Source organism: Neofelis nebulosa, chromosome 9, assembly GCF_028018385.1.
Source record: "Neofelis nebulosa isolate mNeoNeb1 chromosome 9, mNeoNeb1.pri, whole genome shotgun sequence".
Taxonomy (NCBI): Eukaryota; Metazoa; Chordata; class Mammalia; order Carnivora; family Felidae; genus Neofelis; species Neofelis nebulosa.
In genome coordinates this window covers 51,331,578-51,354,585 of record NC_080790.1, presented here as the reverse complement: position 1 = coordinate 51,354,585, position 23,008 = coordinate 51,331,578, and the positions used below count along the sequence as shown (strand labels likewise).

General features: G+C 43.6%; 1 protein-coding gene and 1 long non-coding RNA gene across 7 annotated transcripts in view; both read right to left on the bottom strand.

The window, feature by feature from the left end:
• The window catches only part of EXOC6B (exocyst complex component 6B), a 626,910-nt gene extending 617,093 nt beyond the window's left edge, over positions 1–9,817 (bottom strand). For 4 of the 6 annotated variants that reach the window (XM_058683713.1, XM_058683714.1, XM_058683718.1 and 1 more), the window contains exon 1: positions 4,306–4,545. In XM_058683713.1, the coding sequence (XP_058539696.1) occupies positions 4,306–4,418 (113 nt within the window). In that variant the 5' untranslated portion in view covers positions 4,419–4,545. Of the gene's footprint in view, positions 1–4,305; positions 4,546–9,636 lie in introns of those variants that run through there. The other 2 variants (XM_058683716.1, XM_058683715.1) reach the window with 2 other exon arrangements.
• Positions 9,818–20,369: 10,552 nt separating this feature from the next.
• On the bottom strand, positions 20,370–21,868 carry LOC131486201 (uncharacterized). Its single transcript, XR_009249231.1, has 4 exons — positions 21,726–21,868; positions 21,253–21,372; positions 21,040–21,166; positions 20,370–20,684 (listed from the first exon to the last, which is right to left on the bottom strand). It is a non-coding gene; the product is annotated as an uncharacterized LOC131486201 (long non-coding RNA).
• Between the last annotated feature and the right edge of the window lie 1,140 nt (positions 21,869–23,008).

Sequence of the window (23,008 nt, the reverse complement as noted above, 5' to 3'; positions counted from 1 at the left end):
ACAATCAACTGAATAAATAAAATGTGGTATATCCATATAATACAATTCAGTATTGCTGAATACTACTCAGCAATAAACAGAAATGAAGTACCAATACAAGCAACCACATGGATGTGCCCTGAAAACTTGCTATGTCACCAAAAGAAAAAAGAAAAGAAAAAGAAAGAAAAAAAGTGATGGAAATGTTCTAAAACTAAATTGTGGTAATGTTTATACAGTTCTGTGAATATGCTAAAACCAGTGAAATGTATATTTTAAATGGGTGAACTGTTTGGAATATTAATTATATCTCCATAGAGCTGTATTTTTACAGGCAGTATATTTCACTGCTAAATTTAAAAGCTTAAAAACAAAATCTTAAATAGCAGTTAAGACTGAATGTTGGGGCCCTGAGTGGCTCAGTCAGTTAAGCATCAACTTGATCTGAGCTCTAGTCTTGATCTGAGGGTCGCTGGCCATGAAGCCTACTTTAAAAAAAAAAAAAAAAAGACTGAATGTTAATTGCTGGTATCCAAAGAGCAAAATTAGAAAATGACTTCTCCTGAATGTTATATGAAAGTGATATTATATGAAGTGATATGAAAGAAGACTAGAAATATAGAGATGGGATTTGAAATATGAAAATGTGGAGCTACTGTTCTTGAGTGATTTCTGATCAATATTTTAGTATTAGCAGTACAGAGCAGGAATCAATATCATTTTAAAAGCAAGACAGGCCCTAATATCTTATGGGCCTCTCTCCTCATCTGCAAATTAGGACTTGCAGCTAACGAAATAATTTTTTTTTTTTTTTTTTATTAAAATTTTTTTTTTTTCAACTTTTTTTTTTTTTTTTTTTTTTTTTTTTGGGACAGAGAGAGACAGAGCATGAACGGGGGAGGGTCAAAGAGAGAGGGAGACACAGAATCGGAAACAGGCTCCAGGCTCCGAGCCATCAGCCCAGAGCCTGACGCGGGGCTCGAACTCACGGACCGCGAGATCATGACCTGGCTGAAGTCGGACGCTTAACCGACTGTGCCACCCAGGCGCCCCTAACGAAATAATTTTTAAGATAAAGACAGAGAAGAAAGAGATGGCTGCTTTCCCAAAAGAATTTGCTGGGCAACAGCCTCTATATGTGCAGATATGCTTGGGCCTTTCAGAATACAATGAAAAAGGAGAGGCACTCTCTCTTATGGTATATGGAAACTGACTACCATTGCATTCACTGTTCAAGATTAAAATAAGGATAAATATAAAATGAAAAAGTCAAGCTACTCTGGCTTCGCAAACCAAAAGGAGTAGGATTGGAAGAATAATTTGGTATCACAGAAGGGAAAGAAAGTAAGTCATGATTCACAAGTAATAGTTGGCAAAGGAAAGAGTCTGGTTAAGCAATGTAGCTAAATGGATTTTTGTGAAGAGCAGGAACTGTAGGGATGGCTATAATCTTATACCTTATTATCTTATATCTGCTACCAATTCACTGTTATTGTCTGTTCCTTAGTTCCTCTTCAGTTACAAAACCTAATTCAGGAACAGCTAAGAATCTGGTGCTTTAGAAATACTACTTCAAAAGATGTAAGAAACAGAAAGGACTACGATGAGGGGAAGAGGCATATGAGATTAACAGTTGAGGGTAGAGTTCAGGAAGAGAGCCTACTGCCTTAAATATATTTAATGACTGCGATGGAAAAGGAGAGGAGGTAATAAGGATGGAGGTGCATCCAGGGTAAGGCATGGGCTCTGAAACATCAAGTCTGTGCATGCTGCTGCCTGTAAATGGGATAACGGGAAAAAATGAGATCATCCTCTATGAATATGGACAGGAACAATGTAGACTAAAGACAAAGACAGTGGGTATTAGTACTTGATTTACAGAATGTCAAGTGATTGAATGTTTGCGGATGATAGTAAGATTTAGGGTTATCTGCCAAAGACAGGATGAGGCCAAAAATGAAGAGCCCCTACTAATGATCCAGGGAGTCCGGAAAAGCAACTAAAACTGGTAGGCTAGTGCCTTAACTCTCAAACCCCCCCCCTTTTTTTTTTTTAATGTTTTATTTATTTTTGAGAGAAAGAGAGAAAGAGCGTGAGCAGGGGAGGAGCAGAGAAAGAAGGAGACACAGACTCTGAAGCAGTCTCTGGGCTCTGAGCCATCAGTACAGAGCCTGATGCGGGGCTCGAACCCACCAACCACGAGATCATGACTTAAGCCGGAGTTGGATGCCCAACCAACTGAGCCATCCAGGAGCCCCTCAAACCCTTTTTTTTTTTTTTAAACCATGTCCCCTTTGGGCAAAAGATCCCTTCATCCACCTACACCCACAAAACCCCACTTTCCAGTGGAAAAATAATTCAGTAATAATAATAAAGCAAATTTTAGGGAGAAAAGGTAATGTATTTTAATCCTAATGCATATATCCTGAATCAATACACTAGAAAGTTACAGGCCAAAATTTGGCTGAACAAATATGCATTATGATTCAGTGGAGAATTAACATAATAAATCACAACAAACTATACTGACAACACTAAATTAAAGTCACTTATCATATAAACCAAGGACAGCAATTGAAAACCACAACCAACTCAAGACAATATTAATGGTGTTCTGATAAAGAACCCTTCTTTAAAACTCTAGCAATCCCAGATGCTCCAGTGGGAACTTTGCTTGGCTCAGTAGCCAAATATCTTAGCTAAATACTGAAACAGCATCCTCAGTAACTCCAGTAACATTTTGTGTTATAAAAACCAAATATTAATAATCGATAGTAACACACTTAGAATACTGATAAGCAGTCTGCAGTTTTTATAAAAGTAAAGATAATGAAATAAGGATCATTCACCCTTAAGAGCTCAAGAAAATGGGAAAAGAAAGCAGTATGATGGTCATGATCCCAATGCAATGAAGGACAAAGGCAAACTACTAAAGATGGTCATGACCAGAGATGGCACAGAGAGAAGTAGGCTACCATTGTGCCCTGGAGAAGAAAGATGTGCAGGTGGAGATGAGGAGTAGAGTCTCCAGCCTGCCCCTCCTCCAAACACTCTTTCATGAGACAACTCTCCCTATGAAAACAAAACAAAACAAAACAAAACAAAAAAACAACAAGCAGTGAGTAATAACTCCTTTGAAGGGAGAAGTAGTGCCCCAAGACTGTGCAAGGTGGGTAGAATTATCTGTCTACTGACTGCATGAAGATCAGGAGGTACAACAGGAAGGATGAAAATGAGTAAGTTCCAGGGCACTAGTAAACTGAGGGGAAAGGAAAAGGTGGTTGGAAATTGGATCTGGTGAATAATTAACAGGAAGTATAGTATACGATAATCACCAATTGAGACATAACAAAAAAGGTTAAGAATGCAGACCCTGGATCCAGAGAGCCTGAGTAGGAATCACTACTCCCCTACTTTATTTTCTCTGTGACCATGAGCAAGTCACTTAACCTTTCTGTGCCTCATCTGTAAAATGAGGATAATAACAGTACTTAATAGGATTGTTCTGCAGTTTGAATAAGTTTCACTTGTAAATTGCTGAATACAATTTCTTGCACTGTACATAGTAAGTGGTACCTAAGTTTTGTTAAATACACTGAGCTGAGGTAGGTGGAGTTTGTTTTGACATTTACAAATAGAATGGGGGTGAGAGGGCAAAGTAATGGTATGCGGGGGTGGGCAGAAGGGGTGACAACTTTTTCTCAGCGATGAGACTACCTTGAGGCTGCACCTTTGGAAGAGGTCGTCTTACTAACAGGGTTCAACAAGTGCCCGCTACCCAGAGAGGGGCGCGGGTTGAGGGAAACTTCCTTCCAGGCCTAAGATTTTCAGAAACTCATTTCTGAGAAGTGGTTGTGATTTTATGGAGGCAAGAGTGTAATTTCCCATCATCAGACTGTGAGTGAATTTCTGTTTTGTCCGTAGAGCAGGACTTATGTCTAGGACAGGATGGGGTCTGAGTCGGAGAGGAAGGGTGATGTCCCCAGGGGGAAGATCTGCTAAAAGCCACCATCTGCCGGGCGCGCTCTAGTCGCCCAGCTCAGGGCCGGCCTCGGAGGCAGAACCAAGGCTGCCCCAGCCTGGAGGAAGGCAAGCGGAGCCTCCGGAGTAACTGGGCTGTGGGCGTCGGCGGTCGAGTAGGGACCCCATGTCCGGGCTGTGGAGGGAGACCCGCCTTGCCCAGGGTGGAGGTCGCTCGCCGGGATCCCCGAAACGGGGGGCTGGCGCTGGCCCTGCGGGCGGCCGGCCAGGCACACAGCCCCGAAGGAGCCTGGCCCCCGTCCAGCCCGTACCCGCCCGTCGGTGGCCCCGGTCCCCGGGGGGTACCTGAGGGTGGGCCCGATGCAGGCCGTGTCGGTGCTCTCGATCTCTCGCAGGATCCGCTCGTGTTCTGCCGCTGTCTCCAGGCTCTCCGCCTCCGCCATCTTACCCCTCTCCATAGATTGGGGGCGCCAGGCAGTGCGTCCCCTCCTTCAGCCCCGCTCACCTTTCGTTCCCTCTCTCACCCTAGGCTCCAGAACCTCCCCGGCCTCCGGCTACCCGCAGGACGACCCCTCCCTCGGGCTCGGCACGCCCCCTTGCATCACCGCGTCCGCCGACGTCCCACGCAATACCCGCTGGGACTTGTAGTTCACTAGGCAACGATCGCCTGAGCCCCGCTCATTTATTCTTTGAATCCACAAATACGTGTTGAAAGCCCCACTATAAGCCAGGAACAGTTAAAGATACCGCATGTGCAATGGTGATCAAGTTAGGAAATGACACTGATTCTACAGCTTCTTCTTTAAGGCCCTTGCTACAAAGTGCACAAGGCTCTGGACACTCAAATAATAAAAGACAAAATGGGTTTCCGCAGGCAGCGATCTTACAAGCTTTAAAAGGGGGTGGGAGGGGGGTTGGAGAATCCCCAAACTAAGTAAGATAAGATAGAATGTGGCTGTAAGCCAGTTAAGCTTACTCGTGTAAATCGAGTTCAGGGCTACTTCTGGCTATGAAGGATTCATAGAAAGGTTGGGTCTGGTAGTTTAAAAGTTGTGACTAGAAGGTGTTAGGAGTGCCCAGAAAGCCAACAAAAACTTCATATGCACTGGCGTGTAGAGAAGCAGTAGTAAAAGATGGGGTTGCAAATGCACCCTGAAGAGAAATACTGGGCTGAGAAATTGCGTACCGTACTCTGATGGTTACACTTGGTCAAACAACCAACTGCATCTGGAACACTTGTAAACTTTTTTTTTTTTTTTTTTTAATACAGACTAAAGGTGTAAACCCTCTGAACATCCTGATCCAGGGATTTGCATTCAATAAATTACCCAGGTTAGAATTTTAAAATCATATTTATTGATCACTGCTTCAGTTTTTACGTAAGACAATGAATGAGAATCCACCCGAGGTTTTAAAGAAGAGTGACACAATCAGAACCTTGACGTTAGGAAATGTGATCAAGAGCAATTGTGCAACATGAGCAGAGACAAAACTTGGAGGGGCACCTGGGCGACTCAGTCAGTTAAGTGCTGGACTCCTGATTTGGGCTCAGGTCATGATCTCATGGCTGGTGGGATCCAGCCTGGTGTTAGGCTCTGAGCTGACAGCACAGAGCCTGCTTGGGATTCTCTCCCCCTCCCCTTTTCTCTCTTTCTCTTTCTCTCTCTCTCTTTCTCTCTCTCTCAAATCAAATAAACTTAAAAAAAGATAAATTTTAAAAAATTAAAAATAAAATTAAAAAAAATGGGAATGCAAGCTGGTGCAGCCCCTCTGGAAAACAGTATGGAGTTTCCTCAAAAAAATAAAAATAGAACTACGCTATGACCCAGCAATTACACTACTAGGCATTTATCCAAGGGATACAGGTGTGCTGTTTCGAAGGGACACTTGCACCCCAATGTTTATAGCAGCACTATTAACAACAGCCAAAATATGGAAAGAGCCCAAATGTCCACCGATGGATGAATGGATAAAGAAGATGTGGCACATATATACAACGGAGTATTACTCTGCAATCAAAAAAAATGAAATCTTGCCATGTGCAACTACGTGGATAGAACTGGAGGGTATTATGCTAAGTGAAATTAGTCAGAGAAAGACAAAAATCATATGACTTCACTCATATGAGGACTTTAAGAAACAAAACAGATGAACACAAGGGAAGGGAAACAAAAATAATATAAAAACAGGGAGGGGGACAAAACAGAAAAGACTCTTAAATATGGAGAACAAACACAGGGTTGCTGGAAGGGTTGTGGGAGGGGGGATGGGCTAAACGGGTAAGGGCCACTAAGGAATCTACTCCTGAAATCATTGTTGCACTATATGCTAACAAATTTGGATGTAAATTTTAAAAAATAAAAAAGAAAATTAAAAAAGAAAAGAAAAGAAAATTTGGAGATAGCTGAATGCTATAAGAATTTTAAGGCCTAATCCAGGGAGGTAGCCATGAGAATGAAAGAGAATAAATGGAAAAAAGTAGAACTGGCATGACTTACTAGATATGGGGATGGAGGACCTTGGGTATCACTCCACAGTTCGGAGCAAAGTGACTGGGAGAATTGTGTGCCATCAACAACAAAAAAAAGGCATGCAAGAACCAAACTGGAAGTTGAGGCCAAATCATTTCTGCTCCACACATGCACCCAATGTTTATAGCAGTGCTTTCAACAATAGCCAAATTATGGAAAGAGCTCAAATATCCATTGACTGATGAAGGATAAAGAAGATACACACACATACACACAATGGAATATTACTTGGCAATCAAAAAGAATGAACTCTTGCCATTTGCAATGATGTGGATGGAGCTAGAGTGTATTATGCTAAGCTAAGTGTATTAGAGAAGGACAAGTATCATATGATTTCACTCCTATGTGGAATTTAAGAAACAAAACACATGAACATAGGGGAAGAGAAGGTAAAATAAGATAAAACAGAGAGGGAAGTAAACCATAAGAGCCTCTTAAATACAGAGAACAAACTGAGGGTTGCTGGAGGGGAGGTGGTTGAGGGGATGAGTTAAATTGGTGATGGGCATTATGGAAGCCACTTGTTGGGATGAGCACTGGGTGTTATATGCAGGTCATGCATCATTTCTACTGAAACCAATACTACACTGCATGTTAACTAAGTTGAATTTAAATAACTTATTAAGGGGCGCCTGGGTGGCGCAGTCGGTTAAGCGTCCGACTTCAGCCAGGTCACGATCTCGCGGTCCGTGAGTTTGAGCCCCGCGTCAGGCTCTGGGCTGATGGCTCGGAGCCTGGAGCCTGCTTCCGGTTCTGTGTCTCCCTCTCTCTTTGCCCCTCCCCCGTTCATGCTCTGTCTCTCTCTGTCCCAAAAATAAATAAAAAACGTTGAAATAAATAACTTATTAAAACATAAAGAAAACTTAACTATTATATGACATAAAAAATAAATAAAAATAATAAATAAATAAAAATAAATCATTTCTGCTCCAGCCATATGCCATGAATTATTTATTATGCAATCATTAGAGAGAAAAAGAAAACACTCTGTATTCTGTATAGATACGAAACTATCTCCAAATTGTCGGGTTGAGCAAAGCATGTCGGGAAAAAGCAAAGCATGAAACAGTATAGAGAATATGTTTTCTATTTTTTGAGAAGAATAAATATTTATATATATGCTTACATATATACATGAAATATGACATAGAATATCCCTGAAAAGATACCCAAGAAACTGTTAACAGTAGTGGTAGCCAGGAGAGGGATCGGAAGGAAGGGGGCTGAAGTAAGAGAAAGATCATTTTTAATTATGTATGCACTCTTGGAATTCTTTCCTTTGTGCATATATTGCTTTTTTTCAGTAAAAATGGTAGTTATTAACTGAAAACACATTTTAAAAATAAACAAATAGTGAGGAGAATGAGTTACAAGTCCTGGTGTTTGCCAAGAAATGAGCAAGTTGCCAAACCTGTCTGTTTCTAGATAATCTCTGGCTGTCCTCATTTTATTTAATTACTCATGCTTAAACAACCCCAGACAGATGTAGGAGGGGCAGGGAAAGTATGGAGCCTTTCATATTTCTAAAGTTCCCTTAAAATACATGACAGACGGTCCCTTCAGCATTTTAGCATCTCGCTCAGCAAAAAACTTTTTGTCCATCACAGGAAGAAGACTGGTATGCAGACCGGATATGTATAGTAGTGATTAAACTAGCTTCTGCTACTGTCAGCAGCTTTTTTGAGGCCCCACTGAATCCAGAGATCTGTTACCAGCAAGGATGTCTGGAGTGAGGGGTGTACAAAAGCTCCAGTGAAGACAGCCTGCCTAATCTGAATGCCTGCTAAATAGAGAGAATGTCAGGTCAGCATGGAATGACCAGAAAAGCACTCAACTAAGACTCAGAGGGCCTTTAATTCAGTTCCAGCACTGGTAGTTAAAAATGTATTCAGCACTTTTCTGTGCACCAGTCTCAATACACAAAGTAATCACTTCACATACATCATTAAATTCTTACAGTAATCCTTTGCAGTAGATATCATGTATCCCATTTTACAGATGAGAAAGCTGAGAGATTAGGTAATACCTCAAGTCTCACAGCTAGTAAATGCTGAAACTGGTATTCATACTTAAGTGCACCTGATTCCAAGACCCATTTCCTGACCACTTGGCCATGCCATCTCACCCATACCCTCCACTGCCACGAGTTTATGAGTGACCTTACTCAAATCACTCAAAGTCTCTCTGCATCTGCATCCACATCAGTATAATGAATCGTATAATTTCTCAGCCCCCCTCCAAATCACCTTGAAGACCTCTTCACAGAGCTACCTTCAGGGAAATGCAAATCAACCGTTACACGGTTTGTCTGAGAGTTTTTTTTCAGATTGTCACAAATCAGCAAACCGTTTCTAATAAATGTACTGAAAAACATCCGCATATAAGTGGACCTGCACAGTTCAAACTCATGTTGTTCCCGAGTCAACTGTATGAATACATGACCCCACATTGTTTCTGTCATACCGTGTGATCTGAAGCAGTGGCAATACTAACAGCTACCATTTATTAAATACCTGCCAGATTCCGGGGGGGGGGGGGGGGGGGGGTGCCTGGGTGGCTCAGTTGGTTAAGCATCTGGCTCTTGATCTCAGCTCAGGTCATGATCTCACAGGTTGTGGGTTCGAGCCCCACACTGGGCTCTGAGCTGACAGCACGGAGCCTGCTTGGAATTCTGTCTCCCTCTCTCTGACTCTCTCTCTCTCTCTCTCTCTCTCTCTCAAAATAACTAAATAAACTTTAAAAAAAAAAACACTTGCTAGGTTCTAGGAACATGATATGATTTCTCTCATTCACTCCTCACAGTCATCCTGCTGTGAGACAAAAATTGCCATCTCCATTTTAATGTTTTTTTATTTCTTTTTGAAGGAGAAAGAGAGACAGAGCACGAGCGGGGCAGGAGCAGAGACAGAGGGAGACACAGAATTCGAAGTAGGCCCAAGCTCTATGCTGTCAGCACAGAGCCCGACACGGGGCTCGAATTCACAAACCGTGAGATCATGACCTGAGCCGAAGTCGGACGCCCAACCGACTGAGTCACCCAGGCGCCCCTGTTTTACTGGTTTTCAAGTCTGTCTGTCCACCTGTACCATGAGCTCCTTGGGGACAGGGGCTTGCCCCAGCTGATAGCTCACCCCACACGACCTACCATGTCTTGGGTACAGAGCCTCAGTGCTCCTTCTTTCTGTCTCTCTGCACAGTCCTGAGGTACAATTCTATGCCGGCAGGAGGGTGAAGGAAAAGAACAATAATTGAACAGCCGATGAAAGCAGCTCAGCCCCTAGGGCTCTCTTCATCATCATGTTTGCTGCTCCCGCCTCTTTAGGGGCTGTGAGGAGGCCTCCCTGGAGTCTGAGCTCACTGGGTCCCCTGGGCAGTGATGTCACCCTCCTGCTCTGCCAGACCCTTGAGGTCACAATCATACTGACATCACCCATGTTTCCATAGGGCTTAGTAAGGAACTGCGACCTCGTCCACATGCTCCTGCCTGAGACAACTTCTGTCATCATGATTTTGGGGGGTCCTTTCCTTTGCCCAAAGGTCTCATTTCATGTGTGAACAGCTTTTCTTCCTCTCACCCTAATCTGCCTGTCCCTGAAAATGGTAAGCTTCACTCACTACTTTGCTCTACACATACACTGCCTGGAATCTCTGACACACCAACATAACACAGGAAACACAGGGAATTAAAAAAAAAAAAAACTTCCCCAATGATCTTGTCAGACTGGAGAAGGGAGAAACAAAGCAAGAGTAAATTAGGACAACTTGTCAACTTTTCCAGGACCTGACTGTCACGGGGCTGCTCTACTTTAAAGCAGTTGGAGGGGCGCCTGGGTGGCTCAGTGGGTTAAGCGTCCAACTTCGGCCCAGGTCATGATCTCACAGTTCATGAGTTCAGGCCCCACATCCAGCTCTGTGCTGACAGCACAGAGCCTGGAGCCTGCTTCGGATTCTGTGTCTCCCTCTCTCTCTGCCCCTCCCCACTCATGCTCTCTCTGTCTCTCTCTCTCAAAAAGAAACATTAAAAAAAATTTTTAAGTAGTTGGAAACGTGTAAGGCCTTCCAACCCTGAACTTTTGGGTTTTTAACTTGTCAGTCTTTGTTAGCCATAAGGAAGCCATCTCCACAGAGGGCTTCTCCCCTCCACCCACTAGTTTAATTCATTTTGGCAAGTAATCATCAACCAACCAAAAAGTCATTAACCCAAATACCTGGCATGATGGGATATGGTTGAAAACACAAATGAGGTGGTGTATGGAAACCAAGTTGACAATAAATTCATATTAAAAAAATAAAAAATAAAGAAGAATAAAAAAAAAGAAAACACAAATGAGACAGCTATTCCTCAGCTTCAAATCCTCACACCGTTCCCACTGCACTTAGAACAAAACCCAAACTTAACCCATGATCCTGTGCACCTTCCTCCTGACTCCCTACCCCCCGCCACCCAGCTCCATCCTGCACCGCTCTTCCTGTGTTTGCGCCCTCCAGCTGCACCAGCCATCTCACGGCCCCTCAAACACTGGACCATTCAGGCTTCACAATTTACATTTCTGTTGCTATCCGCAGGATGAGTGGGAGTTAGTAGGTCTTAGGTTAGTCACTCCTCAGAGCCAGTAACAAACAATGGCACTGATGTGCCTGACAACTTGAGCATAGTGTTTGAAGTATTGAAAGTCCGCACTGAAAAGATCTGGCAGGTCTGGCCACTAAAGAAGCAGCAAATCAAGGCAGGGACCTCGGGGCATGGTCAAGGTGTTGCTTCTGTAGCGGAGCTGCGGGTGGGGGCTGAGTTAGTGCACTGAGTTCCTCTGCGGTAACAGCACTGGCTTAGGGGCTAGCTCCCAAGTTAGAATCTTGGCTGCCAAGATGAAGACCCCATTCCTTTGCTTCATAGCACTCATCCCCACTTCTAATTATATACTTGTTTTTATTTATTTATTTATTTATTTATTTATTTATTTATTCATTCATTCATTCATTCATTCCTCCCCCGCTGTAAATCCAAGGCTGCAGGACCATGTCTGATCTGCTTAATGTATTCCTAATATCTAGATCAGTGCCTGGCATACAGTAGGTCCTTAACAAATCTTTATTGACCAAATGAATGATAAAAAGTGATCCCTGCATTTGGAGAGTGTCTCATCTCATCTAGACAAGCCAACTATTACACACAAAGCAGGTCGAAATTTTGCTTTATAAACTAGGCACGCAAGAATTGGTGCATTACTATAATCCCCTTCAATCAAACTGAATCTGCCTCAACTCTCTGGTTGGCAGAAATTCAGTCTCAATTCAGGCTTGTACAGAGGCCCAGGGTATTGTCTGGAACAGAACATTCAGAGGGGCTCCTCAACTGACATGTTCATTGTCCCTGCCCCGGGGGTCCTATGAAGTTGCTCTACAGTCTCCAAACCACCCTTCCCCTAAGTAAGCCTTGTGGGGTTAGTAACCCTGGCGTCTGGGGTACACTAGATGGCCATCCTTTTGTCCTGTCTCACTACCCCCACGGGGCACCCCAAGGGGACAGGCCACATGCTTGGGAACCCCTAAGTCACTTCGCTAATCTTGAAAAACTCTGCCCTCCCCTCTACCCTCTCCACTTTAGCCTTCTCCCATCAGACACTAGCATGCTCCCTCTCCCGATAGCCTAGGATGAAGCCACTGAGGAACTCAGACTTTCCTCTGACTACTTTCATTTGTGTCTTGCCATGTAGATGGCTCTGAGACCATGGTATCCAAAGCCAAACTGCCTCCTTGGAATGAGAGAAGGAAATCAGCAGAGTAAGAGCCCGTGTAAAAGCTCAAGACCTTATTCTCTACAGCAAACAGGCAACTTCACAAAGACAGAATACAATCAAGTGCTACGCTGGAAAAAACCAAGTCCAAATGTGTATGGTGTGATCAGGGGTGTCTGGGGTTAGTTTTTCCTTCATCTCCACAAGTCTGTCTTAACCTCCCTCTCACAACCCATGTGCCCGTCTTAGACAAGCTCATCCTGTGCACACTAGAGACGTTCCTGAATACACATTTACACCACAGTCTTATCAATGGTTCTACATCCGCGGTGACTTGGATTCCCCCACCCTTTGTCTAGCACCACCGCTACCATCAGAAGGCAAGGTTTAACATCTTCTGCCAGGACTCTGCAATAGTTCACCAACTCATTTCCCTAAAATCCTCCTTCCCCATCATTCATTCCCTTTGCACTTCCATCCCAAAATCATTTTTTGAGCAACTACAGTGACCCTAACTGTGTAACCTGGGGAAAATACCCTGTGCCTCAACTCCCTGTAAATCAGGATGATAAGAACACCTCTCTTACAGCATGATTATATTGTCATAAAACAGTGCCTGGCACATAGTAAGTGTTGGCTTACTGGCCAACAATGTTGGCTCTGGCATTTGTTGTGGCTCTTGTCATTACTGTTGTTATTGCTTGCGAAGTACTCTCAGATGCTACAGACACAGTGGTAAACGAGAGAGACAAAAATCCTTGTTCTTACAGAGCTTACAGCATAGGGGGGAAGAAGAAAAATATGTGTGTGTGTGTGTGTGTGTGTGTGTGTGTGTCACATGCATGTGTAAAATCTCAGCTACTTACAGGGGCTATTTATCGAATTAAAATGGAGTGATATACCACTTCACACCCATTAGGAAGATTATTTATTTAAAAAAAAAAAAGAGGAAATAACGAAGGTTGGTGTGGATGTGGAGAAATTGGAACATTTATGAGTATTGGTGTGAATATAAAATGGTGTCACTACTGTAGAAACAAGCATGGCAGTTCCTCAAATAGTTAAGCACAGAATTACCATATGATCTGGCAATTCCACTTCTGGGTATATATCCAAAAGAACTGGAACCAGGGACTCGAACAGATGCTTGTACCCTAATATTCACAATAGCATTATTCACAATAGCCAAACGATGGACACTACCCAAGTGTCCATTCTTTTCTGTGTATGTATACATATAATATGTTATATATATATATATGTATATATATATATATATATATATATATATATATATATATGAGTATGAGTCCACCTTAAAAAGGAATGGAATTTTTTTAAGATTTTATTTTTAAGTAATCTCTGTCCCCAACAGGGGGCTCGAATCTACAACCCCAAGATCAAGAGTCACATGCTCCACCGACTGAGCCAGCCAGGGGCCCCAGGAATGGAATTCTGACACCCGCCACAACATGGTTGAACCTTGAAGACGTCATGCTAACTAAAATAAGCTAGATACAAAATGACAAATATCGTGTGATTCCACTTTCATGAGGTACCTAAAAGAGGCCAATTCATAGAGTCCAAAATTAAATCACGGTTGGCAGGGGCTGGAGGTGCAGAGGGGGGGTGAGAGTTGTTGTTTCATGGATATGCAGTCTAAATTTGGGAAGATGAAGAAGTTCTGGAGATGGTTGGTGGCAACGGTTATCCAACCATGTGAATGTACTTAATGCCACCCAATTATACACTTAAGATTATTGAGATGGTAAATGTTGTTATGTATATATCTTGCCACCATAAAAATACATAAAAAATTTTTTTTAAAGCAGAGTCGCCTAATAGCACCTGCACACATAATGTGTAGATTGATGGTCAGAGAAGGTGTCTCTGAGGAAATGACATTTAACCCGAGCTCTGAGTGACAAGCAGCCAGCCAGGTGAAGATGGTGGGTGAGGGGGAAGCCGGTCAGACAAAGGGTACAGATAGTGCAAAGCCCTCAGGCAGAAACACAGTTTGTTGTGGTGGTGGTGATTATTTTCAAGTTTATTTATTTATTTTGAGAGGGAGGCCAGTGCAAGCAGGAGAGGGGCAGAGAGAGAGAGAGAGAGAGAGAGAGAGAGAGAGAGAGAGAGAGAGAATCCCAAGCAGGCTCCACCCTGTCAGCTGTCAGTGCAGAGCCCAACACGGACTCAGTTTCACGGAATCGTGAGATCATAACCTGAGCGAAAATCAAGAGTCGGATGCTTAACTGGCTGAGCCACCCGGGCACCCCAGAAACATGTTTGAAATGTTCTGGGAGCCTAAGGAAGGCTAATGTGGTGGGGTTGTATGGGGCAGAGGAGAGAGAGTGGCTGGAACGGAAGGTAAAGAGGTGATCACAATGACCACGGACAACTCTCTCAAGAAGTTTTTCTATAAGGGGAAACAGATGGGACAGATGTCAAAGGGGCCTTGTGGGGAGATTTTTAGTTTAGTTTAGTTCTCAAGATGGAATGATCTAGCAGAGAGAGAAATGACCATGCTAAAGAGAGAGACAAAGTTGTAGGACAAAGTCCTTGAGTAAAGAGAAGGAATGAGGTCCAGACCACTAGTGGAGTTTCTGGTGAGAGTTGATGCCAGCCTAAGTCCCAGTTCGTGTATTTAACAATACAGGGACAGGGCATACTGTCCTGTCCTTGTATTAAACAATACTGAAATCCAGTAACAATAACTTAGCTGGTGGCTCCGGGAGATATCTGTTCCTGGGAGATGAGGCCGTGACCCCACTAAAATGACTTGTTCATCAAGACTCCTTCAGACCTTCACCTAATGACTTCACCTCATGCCCACCATTCCAAAACGGTTATACACGTGCTCGATCCTAACCAGCTCTCCTCCTTTCAAGACCCACCTTAAAATCACCCAGCCCTGGCCCTAAAACTATATATATCCTGTCCTCGTGTCTCTATTTGGAGACACCACTAAGATTCCAGCAAGTGGAATTCTCCCTTATTGCAGTGAGTCTAACAAACCAAGCTTAACGAGATAAACGAACTTTACTGATGGTCTTTTGGGGAGTTACCACTGGCTGTTGACAGAGGCTGGGATATTCACCCATTGCAACAGGAAGTAGGGTAGAGACGAAAGTGTTCTGAAGCGGTGGAGAGGTGATGGAGCCATCTTTCTAAAATATAAAAATTACACCACCACTACCATGTATTGGTTCCCTATTGCTCCTGTCACAAATTTCCGCAAACACAGTGCCCTGAAACAACACAAATGTATCCCTCTTATAGTTCTGTAGGTTGGAAGTCTGAAATGGGTCTCACTGGGATAAAATCAACGCGTCAGCTGGACTGTGTTCCTTCTCAAGGATCTAGGGGAGAATCCATTTCCTCCCCTTGCACAGCTTCTATCTGCTAATTGCATTCCTTTCAAAACCACCAATCCTGTCACTCTGACCTCTGCTTTTGTCATTACAACTCCTTCTCTGACCCAGACTTTCCTGCATCCCTCTTTCACTTATCAAGGCCCTTGTAAGTCACCTCACATTGGGCCCACCTAGAACATTCTGGACAAACTGCCAATGCAAGATCCTTAACATCTGTAAAGTCCCTTTTGTCATGTAAGGTAACACGTTCATAGATTCTAGGAATCAGAACACAGAATTCCTTGGGGGCCACTATTCTGCCTACCACATACTATTATAAACCTATGATATTGTAATTTATAATAAGTATATATTTTTGTCTTCACCCATGGTTCCTGGCTCAGAGCTCCCAAAACCCTTGGAATTTCCTAAGGGATTAGAGCAATGGGATCATCTTTTGTTATAATATTTGGTCTTTTGTCCTCAGTACCTGAGTGGGAAAGGTGAAATGGGTGTCTTGTTATTCATAACAAGCTCTTTCGACCACACAGTTTATGTTAATAAGGTTACTATTGAAAAGCCCTTAGGCAACCTAAGGAAGGAAGCTGGTTGCCAGGGAAACCAAACTGCTTTGTAAATTTAAACTCCACCCTCAACCTTTAGGGAGAGAAGAGGGGCTAGAGATTGAGTTCAATTACCAGCGGTCAATGATTTAATCAGCCACACCTACATAATGAGGCTCCAAAAAAATCCCTGAACTTTGGGTTTGGAGAGCTTCCAGGTTAGTGAACCAGAATGCAACCTGTGCCAGGAGGGTGGTGCACCCTGAAACACACAAGGATGTAAGCTCCTGGGGTCAGATCCCTCCTGGACAAACCCTGATATACCTCTTTATCTGGCTGTTCATTTGCACCTTTGATACCCTTTGTATAAACTGGTAACCTAAGAAGCAAACTGGTTTCCTTAGTTCTGCGAGCTCTCTAACAATTTAATCAAACCCAAGGAGAGGTGCATTGGCTCTATAACTGGTTTGATTAGAACCAAAGTTGGAAGGGTAATGGGGAAACAGTCATTTCCTACATCGCTGGTATAAATATAAATTAGTTCAACCTCTAGGGAAGGCAATTTGGCACTATTGATCAAAATAAGTGCCAGTATTTTGTAATCCAACAGATGCACTAGTAGAAGTTTATTCTACAGATATTCCCACATACGTGTAAATGGTACCATCCATGTACCACTGTTTGTTATAGCAAAAAGACTGGAAATGTCCATCAGTAGAGAAATGGTTAATAAATTAAAGGCATACCTTGGAGATATTGTAGGTTCAGTTCCAGACCACTGCAATAAAGCAAATATTGCAATAAAGCAAGTCAAATGAATTTTTTTGTTTCCCAGTACACATAAAAGTTGTTTCACTTACACTGTAGTCTATTAGTGTGCAACAGAATCGTGTCAAAAAGAACAAGGTTTATATCTTAATTTAAAAATACTTTATTGCTACCACTGTCTTATACCATTCACGATAGGAAATCATCAAAACCCTAGAGGAGAAAGCAGGAAAAAACCTCTCTGACCTCAGCCGCAGCAATTTCTTACTTGACACATCTCCAAAGGCAAGGGAATTAAAAGCAAAAATGAACGATTGGGACCTCATCAAGATAAAAAGCTTCTGCACTGCAAAGGAAACAATCAACAAAACTAAAGGGCAACCAATGGAATGGGAAAAGATATTTGCAAATGGCATATCGGACAAAGGGCTAGTATCCAAAATCTATAAAGAACTCATCAAACTCCACACCAAAAGAACAAATAATCCAGTGAAGAAATGGGCAGAAAACATGAATAGACACTTCTCTAAAGAAGACATCCAGATGGCCAACAGGTACATGAAAAGATGCTCAACATTGCTCCTCATCAGGGAAATACAAATCAAAACCACACTGAGATATCACCTCACGCCAGTCAGAGTGGCTAAAATGAACAAATCAGGAGACTATAGATCCTGGAGAGGATGTGGAGAAACGGGAACCCTCTTGCACTGTTGGTGGGAATGCAAATTGGTGCAGCCGCTCTGGAAAACAGTGTGGAGGTCCCTCAAAAATTAAAAATAGATCTACTCTATGACCCAGCAAGAGCACTACTGGGAATTTACCCAAGGGATACAGGAGTGCTGATGCATAGGGGCACTTGTACCCCAATGTTTATAGCAGCGCTTTCAACAATAGCCAAATTATGGAAAGAGCCTAAATGTCCATCAATTGATGAATGGATAAAGAAACTGTGGTTTATATACACAACGGAATACTATGTGGCAATGAGAAAGAATGAAATATGGCCTTTTGTAGCAATGTGGATGGAACTGGAGAGTGTTATGTAAGTGAAATAAGTCATACAGAGAAAGACAGATACCATATGGTTTCACTCTTATGTGGATCCTGAGAAACCTAACAGAAGACCATGGGGGAGGGGAAGGAAAAAAAAAAAAAAAAAGAGGTTAGAGTGGGAGAGAGCCAAAGCATAAGAGACTCTTAAAAACTGAGAACTGAGGGTTGATGGGGGGTGGGAGGGAGGGGAGGGTGGGTGATGGGTATTGAGGAGGGCACCTGTTGGAATGAGCAGTGGGTGTTGTATGGAAACCAATTTGACAATAAATTTCATATTAAATAAATAAATAAATAAATAAATAAATAAATAAAAATACTTTATTGCTGGGGTGCCTGGGTGGCTCAGTCGGTTGAACGTCTGACTTCAGCTCAGGTCATGGTCTCGTGATTTGTGAGTTTGAGCCCTGCATCCAGCTCTGTGCTGTCAGCTGGGAGCCTGGAGTCTACTTCAGACTCTGTGTCACCCTCTCTCTCTGCTCCTCCCCCACTCACACTTTGTCTCTCTCTCTCTCTCTAAAAAAATAAACAAAAATTTTAAAAATACTTTATTGGCTAAAAAATGCAAACCATTATCTGAGCTTTCAGTGAGTTGTAATCTCTGACCGCATACCATATAACAAATGTAACAATGAAAAAGTTTGAACTATCATGAGAATTACCAAAATGTGACATAGAGACATGAAGTGGACAATTACTGTTGGAAAAATGGTGTCGATATACTTGCTCAACGGAGGGTTGCCACAAACCTTTAATTTGTAGAAAAACAGTATCTGTGAAGCACAAGAAAGGGAAGTGCAGTAAAATGAGATACACCTAAGTAATAAATCCATACAGTGAAACACGATGCTGCCATAAGAACGAATGAGAAAGCTCGCCTGGTATTGAATCAATAATCTCCTAGATACATATTTTTAATAAGCTTGTTATTTGGAATAATTTTAGATTTCGAGAAAAATTGTGAAAATAGTATAGAGAGCTCCTGTACACCCCTCACCCAGTCTCAGTCTCCCCTGATGTTATCATGTTACATTACATGTGTGAAAGGGTTCCAATCTAAAATAGAACTGGAGGATATGAATTGGCGAATCTCATGTGTGCACCCTCAGAAGAATGGAACTTAGGGGGGGCGCGTGGGTGGCTCAGTCGGTTGAGCGTCCAACTTCCACTCAGGTCACGATCAAGCCTTCTGTGAGTTCGGGCCCTCCATCAGGCTCTGTGCTGACAGCTCAGAGCCAGGAGCCTGTTTCAGATTCTGTGTCTCCTTCTCTCTCTGCCCCTCCCCCACTCATGCTCTGTCTGTCTCTGAAAAATGAATAAACCTTAAAAATTTTTAAAAAAAAAGAAGAAGAAGAATGGAACTTAGGAACTGAAAGACTGTTTTCCCGTAAATGCCCAATTTACAGAAGACTGAGACTTATGTCCTGACCAATGAACATCCACAAAGATCATCTCCCCATCCTCAAGCCAACGAACTTACTGCTTGGACTCTGGCTGGACTGCCTTCTCTTTGCACCCCTCACCCATAAGTCAGTCTGCCCAAACTCTCAGAAGACACGCCTGTAGCTTGCTATAGCATGCATTTCCTGAAAGGCAATTCCTCCACTTGTTCCGAATAAACCCAGTTTCTGGTAATTTGAGCTCACCTCAGTTTACTTTTTTATGTAGGTCAATATATGATACATTGTCAAAACTGAGAGACAAATGTTGGGACATTTCTGCTAAATAAACTCTGGATTTCACTGGATTTTTCTGTTAATGTCCTCTTTCTCCTCCAGGATCCAATCCAAGGAATCACACTGCATTTAGTCATCCTGTCCCTGAGTCTTCCCCAGTCTGTGACAGTTTTTCAGCCTTTCCTTATGTGAATACCTTGAGCAATACTGGTCAGGTATTTCATAGGATACCACTCAATTTCAGTTTGACTGATATTTTTCTCATGACTAGACTAGAGCTCTGAGCCTCTGGAAAGAATACCACAGAGGTGAAGTGGCTTCTCTTTGCATCATAGCAGGTGGCACGTAAATCTACACATCACTGGTGATGTTTACCTTGATCATATGGCTAAGGTACACAGTTTCTCCATGGTAATATTACTATTTTTTGTATTTTTTGTTTTTGAGACAGAGAGAAAGCATGAGCTGGGGAAGGAAGGAAAGAGAGGGAGACAAACGGAACTGAAGCAGGTTCCACACTGAAAGCAGAGAGCTGTGAGATCATGACCTGAGCCCAAGTCAGACACTTAGCCGACTGAGCCACCCAGGCATTCCTAGTATTACTATTTTTGCCTTTCCAAACTCTGTTCTTTGGAGTTCAGTCACTAAGCTCCACCCCCCAGGAGGAATATCCACATAAGATAAATGAAATTTTTGGGAAAGGAGGATCCCCTCCCCCCATTTACTTACTTATTCAAACACCAATTTTTATGTTTTGGGTAACAACCCAACACTACATTATTTATTGTATTGCTCAGATTGTTCCAGCTTTGGCCACTGAGGGCTCCCCCAGGTTGGTTCCTGTGTTCTTTCCAGATGCCCCCATCCTGTCATTTATTTGAGCATTTCCTTAATTTTGATTGTTGCCTGGAGGCCAGCAGCATTTCTCTCTCTCAGCACCTGCTCCTTCCTCTGTGGCTTCTGGTGTTTCCTCCCCTTTGGTCTTGTAGCCGCTCCCCCTAAGCTTCCCCCACTAGGCTGGGCTAGACGAGCCCTTTGTGGAGGGCTGAAATCAGAAACACCATCCCTCAGCTGTGTCTGTCCCCAAGACAATTAAGAGGCCCTGCATGAAAGCCCAGGGGTCCTGCTCCCAAACCTCCTTCCACCTGTGGTACAGGGAGTCCTCGGGGTGCAAAGGTGGGGGCCTACATCTCTCACGTGACCGCTGTCACCATGGCACTCTGGTGCAGCTTCTCCAGGGACCAGGACCCAGGGAGTTAGGTCTACAGAGGAGTGGCTGGCTACCCTTTCTCCAGAGTTTCTCAGGGAGGGCCTGGTGAGATGAAGTCACAGATTTGTTGAGCTCCTGTGACCTGCGCCTTGGGATTTCACTCTTCTCAGCTCTCCTGTCCGATGTTTACCTCCTAATCCAAAGCCACCGTGTCCAAGTTCTCCTTCTAAGATGACTGACAGAGAAAACTTCCCCTCCAAGGATACTGACAGAGAAAGAACTGCAGGGATGTGGGCATCTGCTGGTATCCATGCATTCTGCAAAGCACCAAGTGACAGGGGAAGGTGAAGTACAAGTGTGAATGTAGGCACGCATGGGCATGGAAGGGTGAGTGTGACCTTACCCTTGAGTCGTAAACTCATCTTTCATTCCTCGCTCCCAGATTCTCAATAGGTCTTCTCTCCACACCCATGCTACCATTGCCTCGCTCAGATCAGAGCCATATCCTCCTGATGTGCTTGTCCTGTTCCAAGTCATTGTACAGATTTTTTTAAGAATACAAATCACATTATGTCACTAATCTTTCAAACCCTTGAATGGCTCTACATTGCCATCATGATAAAGACCCTCAACTCCTTCCCTTACCTTGTGCCACTACCCCGTCACTACCCAAACTGCAGCCACCTATGCGGCCCTTCACCCTAGCTCCTTGGCCTGCGTCCTCCTCCCTCCAAATCCCCATCTCTTCATTCCTATTCCTCTTCCTCCTTCAGACATAAGGGGTCTGTTAAATGAATGCAACTCTTTGGTGTCATTTCCCTCAACTGCGAAATACAGAGGAAGAAAACCCTAAAGGCTTGTCAGGGGCTGGGACACCTGGCGATGGGGAGATGATGGTGGTGGGAGAAGCTGCCACAGTGGTGGCCCCCAGCCTTCAGAGTGGGGTCTCCAGGTGCTGAGGCAGGTCACACCCTCTCTGCCTCACTCACACTGCAAGGGCCAATGCTCCCAAATGTCTGTCTGAGACCTCATGAGAGAGTAGCTGCAGTGACAACAAAGACATTTGTGAGGTGGGGGCTTCACCCAGCTGTGGTGACACACCATGGTCAGGAGCACAGACCCCGAGGAGCTCTGGTCAATAAGAGCATCATGGAGGAGGAAGAGCCACAAGGAGACTCACCCTCAGCCATGACTGAACTCAGAGAAGAGGGCAGAATTTTTTTTGACTGAGTATAGATAATCCTTCTGGCTTTTATCCTCCTGGGGCCATCAGGAGAGTCTTTTCCAGGGCCACAGACACTTGTATCTAGCCAGGCTTCACTTGCCTTCCCGAAGAAGGGAGAAGGGAGCCTGGAGGCGAGGGACGGAAGGAGAAGGGAGGTTTCCACTGGCCCCAGCGCCACTCCAGGAACCTTCAAATTCAGCATCTGGCTGTTCCACGGGACTGTCAGAGATTCAGCCCAACGGTGTTTTCAAAGGCTGTTCTGGCTAACCGTCCTCAACACAGCTTCTCTCAACTTCCCAGGAAAGCACCCATAAAACACAGAACAAAGAGGAAAGGCAAAAACCACTGCAAACTTATGCCAGAGCTCAGAGAAACCAATGATAATTGCAGGCAGATAGAGCCAGGTCTACCAAACCTTAGTGACGCCAAGGCAGTTTTAGGAATTTTAGTCTTCGCCCGCTTGGGATGCTTTCCCAATGCTCAGATTTTGTAAGGTGTAGGGAGGCCACGGATTTTACTTAAGATTAGATGCCAAGGGGCACCTGGCTGGCTCAGTCAGTTAAGCATCTAACTTCCACTCAGGTCACGATCTCATGGTTCATGAGTTCAAGCCCCACATCTGGCTCGCTGCTGTCAGCATGGAGCCCGCTTCAAATCCTGCCCCACCCCGTCCCTCCCCTGCTTGTGCTCTCTCTCTCAAAAATAAACAAACATTAAAAAAGAAAAAGACTACCTTAAAAAAAACACGATTAGATGACAAAATTTGGGGGGAAAACTGATGAAGTGGCAAATCAGGAACACCTTATAGTATTAACAAATTAAAACAAACACTGGGTGCCTGGATGACTCAGTTGGTTAAGCATCTGGCTTTGGCTCAGGTCATGATCTCATAGTTCCTGAGTTCAAGTCCTGCTTTGGGTGAGCCCCACTTCTC